Source organism: Amblyraja radiata, chromosome 8, assembly GCF_010909765.2.
Source record: "Amblyraja radiata isolate CabotCenter1 chromosome 8, sAmbRad1.1.pri, whole genome shotgun sequence".
Classification (NCBI taxonomy): domain Eukaryota; kingdom Metazoa; phylum Chordata; class Chondrichthyes; order Rajiformes; family Rajidae; genus Amblyraja; species Amblyraja radiata.
In genome coordinates this window covers 74987915-75003066 of record NC_045963.1, presented here as the reverse complement: position 1 = coordinate 75003066, position 15152 = coordinate 74987915, and the positions used below count along the sequence as shown (strand labels likewise).

The 15152-nt window shown below is 45.6% G+C and overlaps 1 protein-coding gene across 2 annotated transcripts in view; it reads right to left on the bottom strand.

Annotated features, from left to right (window-relative positions):
- Positions 1-5062: 5062 nt before the first annotated feature.
- plcb4 (phospholipase C beta 4) overlaps positions 5063-15152 on the bottom strand; it is a 445314-nt gene continuing 435224 nt past the window's right edge. For both annotated transcript variants that reach the window (XM_033026236.1, XM_033026237.1), the window contains one exon: positions 5063-5297. In XM_033026236.1, coding sequence (XP_032882127.1) covers positions 5209-5297 — 89 coding nt within the window. In that variant the 3' untranslated portion in view covers positions 5063-5208. The remainder of the gene's footprint in view (positions 5298-15152) is intronic.

The following is a 15152-nucleotide window of genomic DNA, read 5'->3' as shown; positions in this document are numbered from 1 at the left end:
TCTTGCGAATGAAACATAAATAAACCAAAGGAATAGTTAGATCTCAAGCCAGGTGTTGAGCTGCCAGGTTGTTGTCTGTGTCGCCGTCAATGTCTGCCAGGCCCTGACACAGCTCCATTTGGTGGGTGGTAGAGGGGGCACCCAGAGATGACATGGTTGGCTGTCTGTTGTTCTGCTCCACATTCACAGGCTGGGCTCTGGCAGAGGGAGCCCCCATCTCCACACGCTGGCGTTGAAACGCCCAACTCCAGTACCAAGTCTGTTGAGCTTCACCCATCCATGCTCCTCTGGGGAGGTCAGACCCTGGACAGCTTTTATCTGGTGAAGAGATGTAGCTGTGTAATGGAGATGAGGTTGCCTTCCACTCCTGTGACCAGTTGGTGGCTATCCAGTGAGTTTTGTCTCAGTTGGTTGGATGGATGCTCTGAGTTATTTTCCATGTGGAGCAAAGGGGTGACGGGACTTCAGTCGGGGTGGCCTCTGCTCTCTGCTGATAGCCTGATGGAGGAGGTGATCTGGGTCCATGGCACGATGAGATAGTGCCAGAGTTGCGGCTTGCCTTCGGATCCCTGTAGGCAGAATGCCTGCAAGTATAGGGAGCTGCTCGACTGGAGTAGGTTGAAGGCACCCAGTGATGGTTCGCGAGGTGCTGTTCAGGCTCGTGCCTACCAGGCTAGTATGTCTACTACTACCCCATACAGGTGCGCAGTACTCAGCTGGGGCATACACAAGAGCTAGGGCAAGATAAAATCCAGCGAAAGATGGTTAAAGATAGTTGGAAGATCTCCAATGAGGTAGATAGTAGCTCAGGACTACTCACCTCTTATCTATGGGACATTGGGGGGGCACTTGATATTTTTTTTACTCTTGGGGCAGATGATATGCAGTTATTGTGTGAGGTATATGGGCGGCACGGTGGCGCAGGGGTAGAGTTGCTGCTATACAGCGCCAAAGACATGGGTTCGATCCTGACTACAGGTGCTTACCTGCACGGAGTTTGTACGTTCTCCCCGTGACCTGCGTGGGTTTTCTCCGGGTGCACCGGTTTCCTCCCACACTCCAAAGAGGTGCAGGTTTGGAGGTTAATTGGCTTGGTATAATTGTAAAATTGTCACGAATGCGTGTAGGATAGCATGAGTGTGCATGGATCACTGGTTGGCGAGGACTGCGTGGGCCGAAGGGCCTGTTTCCGTGCTGTATCTCTAAACTAACCATAACTGGCATTCAAATCATTTTGAACCTAAACTGGGTTTATTTACCTCTTTTAAAACTTAGGAGTGAAAAATGATTCAAATGTAGCACTAACAGTATATTTTCTATTCTTGCCTTTTCTTTTCAACACCAATCTGAATATGTTTTAGGAAATTAAAACTCGTATTATTCTTAAAGTGACTGCATTATGGTGAAGCAAAATTTGTAAATAGTTCCAAGAAGTTTGTTTCTAATTGCAAAAAAACTGTGATATAGCAAGATGATTATTTCATTGATGATTATGCCATTCGGCCCATCAAGTCCACACCACCATTCAATCATGGCTGATTATCTTTCCCTCCTAACCCCATTCTCCTGCCATCTCTGCATAACCCCTGACACCCGTACTAATCAAGAATCTATCGATCTCTGCCTTAAAATTATCCATCGACTTGGCCTCCACAGCCGTCTGTGGCAATGAATCCCACAGATTCACCACCCTGTGCCTAAAGAAATTCCTCCTCATCTCCTTTCTAAAGGAACGTCCTTTTATTCTGAGGCTGTGCCCTCTGGTCCTAGACTCTTCCACTGGTGAAAATGTCCTCTCCACACCCACTCTATCCAGGCCTTTCACTATTGGCTTTTCTATAAAACAGTACTCCAGCCAGCCACTGACTTCTCAGTTTTGTTTGTTTAATTATAATGGGGGTACAGAAACTATAAAATCGTATTAAAGAATCAAGAGAACATTGATTAAGGTTCATGATCTTCTACCTTGTAATTTGAGACACATTATAAATATAAAACACCTTTCACCAAATCTCTCTTTCTATATATAATATATATATTTAAACAAAACCAATACATGATTTCTCAGCAAACCTACTATCGCTAATTCTATAAGCAGCAGGACAATCATTCAATGTAAAACAGCCATTTAAAGGCAGTATCTACCAGCAAATAGAAGTTTTCTTTTAAAATCTATATACCCGAGTTGCAGAATTTAGATGATTCCAATGTTTTGACATCGCACTTTGTTTCCTTGTGAAAGCAGCAATTCTAGTACCAGTTAGTTTCATCAGAGGTACGTTGAAAGGATTGTTACAGTAGTTATGCAATACATTTCGGTAATACCTACATATACAATACCATAATGGACGTGCTGTCAAAGCTACCTGTTTTACTGGGGTAAATGGCTCGCTGGAGAAGGATTCCTCAAAATGGCTGATAACACAAATTTTGCATTCCCATAGACAAATATATTCTTAGCAAGTCTGCAAGTTTTACACAATTACACAGCCCTTAGTATAATTGATATGCCTTAAAACACATTTTGGTCTTAAATGATGGGTATGGTATTAATACATATTTACAGACAATATTTCATGACAATATTTTCAACATTACTAAGTTTGCTTTCTGTTGTACGGCGCTTCTGTCAAAATGGAAAAAAAAAGTGTTTCGATCATTAATGTACATCAGATAACATCATTTGGCAACAACATTTAAAAATAGTTTTTCGACACAGATTTGACCCCTCTCTTCAAAGCGTTTTACAAGAGATAAAATGGTGCATTTTAGCGACCCTTGCCCTTTGCTACAAGCAGCATTCTTAACGATGATCATTTAATGTTACATTTAAAGACACATTATCATAAATTATTTGCCTCTGTTCAGTGTTTCACTAGCCAAATGGGAAATGCTTTGAATTTCAACTTTTGCCCGAAGAACACCACTCATTCACTTACAAGGAAAGTGATTCTTGAATCTCTGGTGCAGAGTGATGCGTATTTTTCTTTCTGACTTGCTGGCTGGATTACAAGAATCTTACTCCAAATCTTTGTCCAAACCTCAGAAAATAATGTTCGATGTTTTATTATTTGTTATTGATCAGAAATAGACCCTCCACATTCCTGCACAAGTGTAATAATATAGAATTTGTTCACATTATGTGCCTAGAATATCAATTGGGACTCCCTGATTCACTGTTTCTCAATTATTTTTGTTTTTTTGGTACAATATATTAATTTATTATGCAGGACTGTGTAATGAGACATGTAGCACAAGGAATGGTTACATTAGTGGCGAAGTAGGGTTCGATACTGTTATTGTTATAGTGCGTAAAACTGATGCTGAGTTGAATTTTTCTGGATGTGGTGTTTGTTGTTGTTGATGTGGGGAATAGTGAACCACCTCCTTGAAACCGTTTTTACTTTTATAACCAATTATGATAATCAATGTTTTGTCTTGTAGTTTGGTTAATTTTTTTAGAGACACAGCGCGGAAACAGGCCCTTCAGCCCACCGCGTCTGCGCCGACCACGGGTCCCCGTACACCAGCACTATCCTCCACACACTGGGGACAAATCACAATCTTTACCGAAGCCAATTAACCTACAAACCTGCACTTCTTAGGAGTGTGGGAGGAAAAACCGGAGCACCCGGAGAAAACCCACGCAGGTCACGGGGAGAAGGTACAAACTCCGTACAGACAAGCAGCCGTACGGATCAAACCCGGGTCCCTGGCGCTGTAAGGCAGCAACACTACCGCTGCGCCACCGTGCCATCCCGTGTACTTGGAGAGTCAAAAGGTTTTGGCAATATATTACACGGGCAAGATCTTTCTCGTTGAAACTGTAATTATGGCCTAGGCACCCCAAATCGTGAGTAATATATCTTATAATTTAAATATAATTGATAAAGTGTTCTACAGCCAGACCAGCAATGGTGTGCATATCTTTAATCTAGAGATACAGCATGGAAACAGGCCCTTCGGCCCACCATGGTGATGCTGACCATCGCACTAGTTCTATGGTATCTCACTTTCTCATCCACCCCCTACACACTACAGGGGGCCGATTCACCTGCAAACTTGCACGTCTTTGGGTGAAGTGAGGCAGTCAGAGGAAACCCACGCGGTCACGGAGAACATGCAAACTCCACACAGACAGCTCCCAAGGTCGGGATCAAACCAGGGCCTCTGGCGCTGTGAGGCAGCAGCTCTACCCGCTGTGCTACCCTAAAGTATCTGGCCCATATCTATATGAGTAAAAGTGCTGGAGTAACTCAGCGGGCCAGGCAGCATCTTTGTAGGGAACAGACAGGCGACGTTTCGGGTTGGGACTCTTTTTCAGACTCAATATATATATATATTGACAATGATTGTACATTTAGACACTGATCACATTGGATAAAAGACTTCTTTGCAGATCACAAGGTAGGTCCTGTTGTGTAACCTTTCCATTCCTGTGCATTTCATTTATAGTTCTTTGACTTTCCGCCATCCCATCCCCGTACCTGCTATGCTGGAAGGGTCCCGACACGAAAAACGTCACCCATCCTTTTTTCTCCAGAGATGCTGCCTGACCCGCTGAGTTTCCCCCAGCACTTTGCGTCTATCTTGGGTATAAACCAGCATCTGCAGTTCCTTTCCCGCTGAAGTTACCATTTTACCATCTAACAGCTGTTAGTTAAACCACTTGAACAGCGGACTGTAGTCAGAGGCAGCGCTGATGGTTGAAAAGCCTCGACCACCCACAGGTGAACAAAGGAGGAAGATGACTGGACTTTATAACCTTCCATCACGGTGAGGAATGTGGATTCCACTGTGGTGGATGTTTATGTTAAATGTATTGTGTATTGTGTTTTGATTTTTACTTGTATGGTAACTCAAATATCACTGCACCTTAATCGGTCGTGGCATGTGACAATAAGTGTGAATCTGAACTTGAATTTGAAATGAAATCCCGACACTGGCTTTACGGACTACCTTAACCAGGAATTGGCGATGAAAGTAACATTACTTGGGGACACGTATTAAATGGAATTAACAATCTTTAAAGTGCTCTTGACATCGAAGCCACTTGTATCAGTGTATGTCGAATCTTTGATACTGAAAATAGATGGCTACAAAAAAGGTTGGTGAGGTAAGAAGAGATGGCGAAGTTGTGACTGGGGGTCGGTGGTGTTTGGACGTCGTCATTCGTTGCGTGCGTGCGTGACGGATGTGTGTGTCGCCTCAGTCGGCTTCTGGGGAATTCAGACCACTGTCGCTGGTCGACGAGCCATTTCGGCCTCCAGCTTCACCATCTGCCGCATCTCTTTTGCCTGCGGGCGAGAGCACAGTTATTCTTAGGCTGCCGTTTGTCAAATGACAAGATAGAAAAAAAGTGAGTAGAGACATCGAAACATAGACAATAGGTGCAGGAGTAGGCCGTTTGTCCCTTCGAGCCTGCGCCGCCATTCAATGTGATCATGGCTGATCATCCAAGATCAGTACCCCGTTCCTGCTTTCTCCCCATATCCCTTGATTCCGTTAGCCCTAAGAGCTGAATCTAACTAAATTATTCTATTAGCCCTAAGAGAAATGATTCCCTTAGCCCCAAGAGTTAAATCTAACTCTCTCTTGAAAACATCCAGTGAATTGGCCTGCACTGCCTTCTGTGGCAGAGAATTCAATAGACAATAGACAATAGGTGCAGGAGTAGGCCATTCGGTCCTTCGAGCCAGCACCGCCATTCAAGGTGATCATGGCTGATCATCCCCAATCGGTACCCCGTTCCTGCCTTCTCCCCATAACTCCTGACTCTGCTATTTTTAAGAGCCCTATCTAGCTCTCCCTTGAAAGCATTCAGAGAACCCGCCTCCACCGCCCTCTGAGGCAGAGAATTCCACAGACTCACCACTCTCTGTGAGAAACAGTGTTTCCTTGTCTCCGTTCTAAATGGCTTACTCCTTATTCTTAAACTGTGACCCCTGGTTCTGGAAACCGTGGCCCCTGGTTCTGGATTCACAACTCTCTGGGTGAAAATCCACAGATTCACAACTCTCTGGGTGAAAAAGTTTGTCCTCATCTAAGTCCTAAATGAAAGGTTTGTAGAAAAGAACTGCAGATGCTGGTTTGAACCGAAGATAATAATAATAATAATGGATGGGATTTATATAGCGCCTTTCTAATACTCAAGGCGCTTTACATCGCATTATTCATTCACTCCTCAGTCACACTCGGTGGTGGTAAGCTACTTCTGTAGCCACAGCTGCCCTGGGGCAGACTGACGGAAGCGTGGCTGCCAATCTGCGCCTACGGCCCCTCCGACCACCACCAATCACTCACACACATTCACACACAGACAAAGGTGGGTGAAGTGTCTTGCCCAAGGACACAACGACAGTATGCACTCCAAGCGGGATTCGAACCGGCTACCTTCCGGTTGCCAGCCGAACACTTAGCCCATTGTGCCATCTGTCGTCCCAAAAGATATAGGCACAAAAAGCTGGAGTAACTCAACAGGGACAGGCAACATCTCTGGAGAGAAGGAATGGGTGACGCTTCGGGTCGAGACCCTTCTTCAGACTGAGAGTCACGGGAAAAGAGACTTTCAGTCCGAAGAAGGGTCACGAGTCTCAACACAAAAGTAAGTACGTATTTTTAAATTGGCAAACAGTGCAGGTTTTAGATTTAGTGATGCTGCTGTAAAGCTAATTAATTTTAGCCCAAGGAGTTCACAATCAGGAGGTTGACCACAACCAGAGAGCAGAGCTGAACCACTATCTACCTCAATGGTGACCCTCGGACTATCCTTGATCCGACTTTGCTGGCTTAACTTTGCACTAAACGTCATTCCCTTATCATGTATCGGTACACTGTAATTGGCTCGATTGTAATCATGTATTGTCTTTCCGCTGACTGGTTAGCACACACAACAAAAGCTTTTCACTGTACCTCAGTGCACGTGACAAGAAACTGAGCAGAGGAGTATTATGAAAGAGACACCAGGAATTGCAGGTGCTGGGGTCTTGCATGGAACGTCAAGTGCTAGAGTTACTCAGCAGGTCAGGCAGTATCTGTGCAGAACATGGATAGGTGACGTTTTGGGTCGGGACCCTTCTTCAGATAGCCAGAGCTCAGTTATGTTTGGGCTGTTGTTTTAAAAGTGCAAAATGATGAGTCACAGAGTCATCGAGCATGGAAACAGGCCCTTCGGCCCAACTTGCCCTTGTCGGCCAACATGTCCCATCTACGCTCGTCCCACTTGCCTGTGTTTGGCCCGTTTCCCTCTAAACATATCCCCTCCATGTACCAGTCCAAATGTTTCTTATACGTTGCGATAGTAAGCAAAAGGTGAGAGGGGAAAGATTTAATAGGAACCAGAGGGGCAAACTTTTCATTCAGAGGTTGGTGGGTGTATGGAACGAGCTGCCAGAGGAGGTAGAAACATAGAAACATAGAAAATAGGTGCAGGAGTAGGCCATTCGGCCCTTCGAGCCTGCACCGCCATCCAATATGATCATGGCTGATCATCCAACTCAGTATCCTGTACCTGCCTTCTCTCCATATCCCCTGATCCCCTTAGCCACAAGGGCCACATCTAACTCCCTCTAATCGGTAGTTGAGGCAGGGACTATAACAGCATCTAAAAGACACAGATAGGAACATACGTAGTGAAGGTTAAGAGGGATATGGGTCACATGCGGGCAGATGGGACTAGTTTAAATGGGGATAGACACAAAATGCTGGAGTAACTCAGCGGGACAGGCAGCATCTCTGGACAGAAGGAACGGGTGACGTTTCGGGTCGAGATCCTTCTTCAGACTGATGTCAGGAGAGAGGGAGATACATAGATAAGGAAGGCCCCATAGCAGAAGTGTCCATGTGGCGGGGCTGGAGACTGGAAGTATCCTGAGCTAATTCTGCTACCACCATCATCTATTGCAACAAGTGATTGTCGCCGGAAGCTTTCAGGACGGACGATGACAGCGATGTCAACATTTGAAACATGGAAGATGGACACGGAAGACGGTAGATAAGGAAGTGTAAGGTGTGAAAACAGGACAAAGGGAATGGAGATCAAGGAAACTATAGAATAGATGATTGTTAGCTGGGAGTAGGTAACAACAAAAGGAAACAGAGATAAAATGCAATCAGAGGCAGCCAGAACCAGGAAGGGGGAGTCGATGGAGAGAGAGGGAGAGCAAGGGTTACTTGAAGTTAAAGATGTCACTGTTCATACTGCTGGAGTGTAAGTTGCCCAAGTGAAATATGAGGTGTTGTTCCACCAATTTGAGCTCTGACAATCATTAAAATGGGGCACCTTGGTCAGCATGGACGAGTTGGGCCAAAGGGCTTTCTTCCGTGCTGTATGCCGCTATAAAAGTAAGTGCTTCTTTAGAAATCAGTAAACACTGCAGTTTTTAGATGTACTTTTTCACACACAGTGTGGTGAGTCTGTGGAATTCTCTGCCTCAGGGGGCAGTGGAGGCCGGTTCTCTGGATACTTTCAAGAGAGAGCTTGATAGGGCTCTTAAAGATAGCGGAGTCAGGTGATATGGGGAGAAGGCAGGAACGGGGTACTGATTGGGGATGATCAGCCATGATCACGTTAAATGGCAGTGCTGGCTGGAAGGGCCGAATGGCCTACTCCTGCACCTATTGTCTATTGTCTATTGTAGTTATGCTATTATCTTTTTAGCCCAAGGAGTTCCTCATTTGAAGAGAGACGTGTAGATGCTGGAATCTTAAGTAGAACACAAAATGCTGGAGTATTTCAGCGGGTCAGGCATCATCTATGGGGAACATGGATAGACGAGGATTTGTGTTGGAACCCTTCTTCAGACTGCCAGAGTGGTTATTCACAGGCTGTCCTTTTGAAATTGTAAGATAGAAAGAGAGTAAATGCTTCTTTTTGAAATTGGCAAATGGTGCAAAGGGTTTTCCCTGAAGCAACAACACTTAGCACAGCCTTTGTCCCATTGACTTAGATAGAAGCCTGCCTGACCCAGCTAAGTTACACCAGCACTTTGTGTTGTAGCTCATGAAATGCAACGGTGGTGCAGCAGTAGAGCTGTTTCCTCACAGCATCAGAGACCCGGGTTCGATCCTGACTGCGATCCTGAGTTTGCACCTACTCCCCGTGACCTGCGTGGGTTTTCTCCGGATGCTCCGATTTCCTTCCCCACTCCAACGACGTACATGTTTGTTGGTTAATTGGATTCTCTAAATTGTCCCTAGTGTATAGGATAGACCAAGTCTATGGGGATCGCTGGTCGGTGTTGACTCGGTGGTCCAAAGTGGCCTGTTTCCGCGCTGGTATCTCCAAAGTCTAAAGAAGTCCCTAGTGTGTGTAGGATAGTGTTAGTGTATGGGGGATCGCTGGTTAGCTTGGTGGGCCAATGGACCTGTTTCCTTGCTGCATCTCTAAACTAAACTAAAGTCCGAAGAAGGGTTCGAAGAGTTCAGTCTGAAGAAGGGTCTCGACGCGAAACATCACCTATTTCCTTCCCTCCATAGATACTGCCTCACCCGCTGAGTTCCTCCAGCATTTTTGTCTACCTTCGATTGTTCCAGCATCTGCAGTTCTTTCTTAAACTAAATATCATGTCCGCCATCAGAAACTAACGATAGATAGATGTTTTGGAGAACAAAATAGGGTATCTAATGAAGTCAGAAGAAAGCTGGGTGGTGAAATGAATCTTTACAAAAAAAAAGTTATTCCCCAACAATTACCATTAAACAATCCAACCATAATGAAACTTATTGAAGCATATAAACAGGATGCCTTTGAATTGAATGTAAAGTTGTTAATTATCTACAGAAACCACCAGGGGCGCTGGGGCGATGTCTGCTCCGCTGGCAGTCTGTTCGTTTTGTCATCCATTTTGTTATTTTTTGGCGCGTTAAAAGTTTGTTTTAATGTTCTTCGGTTTGTTTTATGTGGGAGGAGGGGGGGGGATTGGGGGAAACTTTTTTTTCAAGTTCTTACCTTCCCGGAGATGTGATTAATTTTCAGATCACATTCTCCGGGCTCTCTGCCTGGGATCCCTTGCCTGGGATCGCTCCCACCGCAGCCACCATGGAATCAACATCAAGGGCTCGCAGTCTCGGGTGAGGCTGAAACGTCGCGGAAGGTTCGACCAGCCCCGACGCGAGGTTCGATCGCCCGGCGCGGGGGAGCTGACATCCCCCCCGATGCAGGAACTGATCGCCTCGACGCGGAGTGCCTGAACGCCGCCGGCTGCGAGAGTCAAGATCATCCCGTCAACGGGGGCTCGAGGCCCACGACCGAGGAAGAACTAAGGGAAGGACTTGAACTTTATTTCGCTTTCCATCAGAGTGAGGAGTGTGTAGGAGTCACTGTGGTAGATGTTCATGTTAAAATGCGTTTTTTAGTGATCTGTTGCTTTTAATTGTATGACTGACCTGGCCAATGAAATTCCTCGTATGTTGCAAAACATACTTGGCGAATAAAATCTGATTCTGATTCTGATTCTGATTCTGAGAAAATATTATTTTGGCATGGAGAAACAAGGAACTACACATGCCGGCTAGATCAGATGTAACATACATAGATACAATCAGTTCAAACTCAAGGACTATAGGTAGAGCAAAGGGGCAGATACAGAGTGCAGAATATAGTTTTGTTTAGAAATACAGCATGGAAACAGGCCCTTCGGCCCACCCTAACTGACCAGCGATCCCTGTACACTAGCACTATCCTATAAACTGGGGACAATTTATAATTTTTACTAATGCCAATTAACTCCAGTCTGAAGAAGGGTCTCGACCCGAAACGTCACCCGTTCCTTCTCCCCCGAGATGCTGCCTGTCCTGTTGAGTTACTCCAGCATTTTGTGTCTATTTTCAGTTTAAACCAGCATCTGCAGTTCCTTCCTACACATTTAACCTACAAACCTGTGCACCTTTGGAGTGTGGGAGGAAACCAGAGATCCCGGTGATGGGCCGAATGGCCTAATTCTACTCTTATCACTGATGACCTTATGATGACCTTCATCACTTCTATCCTATACCAGACCTTTGTTCTTTGGGTTCAACATTGTACCACTTTAAATTATTTTATCTAGGACAGATTTTAGCATAAACTTCATCATCTTTCCATTCGAGTACCAATAATTACAGTCCTTTCCATCAAATAACTAAATTTGTATCCACAGTAGGTCAGAAAAAAATTAAAAAGGAAAATGGCATGCTGGAGGAGCATGAAATTATATTACATAACAAAGCATTTGAACAAATTACATAAAAGATAATGATGCAGATTTGTATCTATTGGGTGTTCAAGCTATACCTATTTCCATGATGCTATGATTCATTTTAACCACATTATTTCCGAGAACCATTTGAAAATAACTCTGTTACCATGGTATACATCGAGCATTCTGGCATCAGCGACTACATATCAAGGTAGGTCTGTTAAACATGAAAAAATAATGTAAAGGCACGAATATCGTTCCTTCTGTGTTAGCCGTTCAATATATGTGACGAGTCCTTCCATCACTTATGAATGAAAGCAGCAGATTTAAAATGTGAGAATATTCAGCGTATCATGAAATGTGTTGCCTCTGTTAGATCCAGCTTGCAAATGGAGTTGTTTGTGCTTTCTTGTGTAATTAAGCAGAAAAGGCATGGGAACTATTGTGTGCCTTGCTGTGAAGTTAAGATGCGCATGGTGAATCCTGTGTTTGTAGCCTGCCCTAAGCTCGGTGAGAATGTAGACAAAGAAACTGCAGATGCTGGTTTGCAACAAATAAAAAAGAGACAGAGTGCTGGAGTAACTCAGCAGGTCAAGAGGGGTCTCTGGAGAGCATGGATAGGCGACGTTTCGGGTCGGGAGCCTACAATACAATACAATACAATTTATTTGTTATCATTTGAACCTCTTGAGGTTCAAACGAAATTTGGTTTCTGCAGTCGTACACACAAGAAAAAGAACCAAGAGACAACACAATTTACACAAACATCCATCACAGTGAATCTCCTCCTCACTGTGATGGAAGGCAAAGCCTTCTTCTGAAGAAGAGCCCTGATCCAAATCGTCACCAGTCCATGTTCTCCAGAGATGCTGCCTGACCCGCTGAGTTTACTCCAGCACTCTCACTGAGAATAGAAATAGAAAGAAATAGAAATAGAATGTGCTGGATATCAGACTCTGTGTAGCAATGGAAGGGAGGAAGGCAACAAATAAAATGTCATTGAGATGTAACATGTAAAGCGCCTTGAGTATTAGAAAGGCGCTATATAAATCCCATCCATTATTATTATTAAAGAGAGAGGAGAATAGAACATTTCTAATTTTGTTGTCCATTTCGGAGAGATTACGTTTACATCCTTGGATTGGAAATGGTTGAACTAACTCCCTGTGTTACGAATGTCAAAATACTTGTTCTTCTCCGTTATTTTTCAATGGACGTTTAGTTTAGTTTAGTTTAGAGATACAGCATGGAAACAAGCCCTTCTGCCCAGCGACTCTACACCGACCAGCGATCCCCGCACATTAATAATAATAATAATAATGGATGGGATTTATATAGCGCCTTTCTAATACTCAAGGCGCTTTACATCGCATTATTCATTCACTCCTCAGTCACACTCGGTGGTGGTAAGCTACTTCTGTAGCCACAGCTGCCCTGGGGCAGACTGACGGAAGCGTGGCTGCCAATCTGCGCCTACGGCCCCTCCGACCACCACCAATCACTCACACACATTCACACACCGGCAAAGGTGGGTGAAGTGTCTTGCCCAAGGACACAACGACAGTATGCACTCCAAGCGGGATTCGAACCGACTACCTTCCGGTTGCCAACCGAACACTTAGCCCATTGTGCCATCTGTCGTCCCAAAACATTAACACTACCCTACACACGCTAGGGACAATTTTACATTGATACCAAGCTAATTAGCCTACAAGCCTGTACGTCTTTGGAATGTGGGAGGAGACCGAAGATCTCGGAGAAAACCCACGCGGGTCACGGGGAGAACGTGCAAACTCCGTACAGACAGCACCCGTGGTCGGGATGGAACCCGGGTCTCTGTCGCTGTACGGCGGCAACTCTACCGCTGCGCCACCGTGCCACCCAGTATGTGTTCAGGAACGTCAGGGTGACTTGGACAGGTTGGGGAGTGGGCGGATGCATGGCAGCTGCAGTTTAATGTGGAGAAATGTGAGGTTATCCACTTTGGTAGCAAAAACAGGAAGGCAGATTACCAGCTAAATGGCGTCAAGTTGGGTAAAGGAGAAGTATAGCGGGATCTGGGGGTCCTTGTACAACAGTCTATGAAAGTAAGCATGCAGGTACTGCAGGCAGTGAAGAAAGCGAATGGCATGTTGGCCTTTATAACAAGAGGAGTCAAGTATAGGAGTAAAGAGGTCCTTCTGCAGTTGTACAGAGCCCTAGTGAGTATTGGGGTATTGTGTGCAGTTTTGGTCCCCTAATTTGAGGAAGGGCATTCTTGCTATTGAGGGAGTGCAGCGTAGGTTCACCAGGTTAATTCCCGGGATGGCGGGACTGTCATATGGTGAGAGAATAGAGCGGCTGGGCTTGTATACCCTGGAGTTTAGAAGGATGAGAGGATATCTCATTGAAACATATAAGATTGTTAAGGGCTTGGACACGCTAGAGGTAGGAAACATGTTCCCGATGTTGGAGGAATCTGTGAGTCTGTGGAATTCTCTGCCTCAGAGGGCGGTGGAGGCCGGTTCTCTGGATGCTTTCAAGAGAGAGCTAGATAAGGCTCTTAAAAATAGCGGAGTCAGGGGATATGGGGAGAAGGCAGGAACGGGGTACTGATTGGGGATGATCAGCCATGATCACATTGAATGGCGGTGCTGGCTCAAAGGGCCGAATGGCCTACTCCTGCACCTATTGTCTATTGTCTATTGATATTGTGAGAGGGGATTCCAAATCTGAATCCTATGAGCCAAATCTTAATCAATGCTAATTTACTGACATGGCAATATATTTTATGCTTCTTTAAAAAGGCTTTAAGTGGACATTAAGTGAATGCCATTAGCAGCTTCCCCCAAAAAAGCATATCGTTCCTGCGTTATGTTTAACGATCCCTGCTTTTTATTTCTTGTAGCGCCGATGAGAGGCTGAAAATTGCTGAGCCCAATCTGTGTGAATAAGATTAAAGTGTGCTTTCCTGGCTGTGATGAATGCATTAAATTGCCACATGATTGATTGTTTGTGACTTTAGATATTTGGTGGGTGATGAACAATGGGTGATTTAATGTGTAGATGACGGTGCTGGGCGGGAGTGGGCGGATGAAACCAAAACGTACTAATTTTAAAGCTCAGCGATGACAAGAAGTGCCATAAGCTGCTCCCCCTCTCACTCCTCGCTCCCTCCCACCCCCAACGCTGGAAAGCTGACCCCATCCACTTTGTGTTTAAGAAGGAACTGCAGATGCTGGAAAATCGAAGGTAGACAAAAATGCTGGAGAAACTCAGCGGGTGCAGCAGCATCTATGGAGCGAAGGAAATAGGCAACGTTTCGGGCTGAAGAAGGGTTTTGGCCTGAAACGTTTTCCTTCGCTCCATAGATGCTGCTGCACCCCATCCACTTTGTGGACAAGCCGCCTGTCCCGCTGACGGAAATCTCCTCAAGATAGATTGCGAAATCTCCTCAAGGTAGGCCTACTTTGAAGAAGTTTCCCCTCCTCTCTCCGGCGAGAGTTCTGCAGCATCCGCTCACGCTGCTCCAGCCTCCGTGATTCCTCCTGCCGTCTGGTTCTGCGACCACGTTTTAAAACTGACTCAACCTCTGCTTTGATCCGTCCTTTTCACACCTCCCACATTAGAGTCGCCAACTTTCTCGCTCCCAAATAAGGGACAAAAGGTCAAAATAAGGGACAAATTCCCGATGGCAATTCGTTGACCGACTCGGCCGTGGCTGGGTGAATGATGAGTTGGCCCGGGTGCTGGACTGCACGCAAAGCCCAGCCGGCGGGCCAGCTGAGGAGTTTTGGCCCGGGCTGCGCGATGTCGCGCGCAAAGTCCGGCGCCCCGTCCAACTCATGAACCGATGATCGGCCATGTGAAGGAGGGGTGGTGGTGTCAGCGGTAAGCGAAGGTCCGAAGGTCGGACAGCTGGCCGGGGCCACGGGCGAGGCGCGGCTGCTGCTGCACTCCACGGGCTGCACTACGTCGGGATGGGTGAGGCGGGAG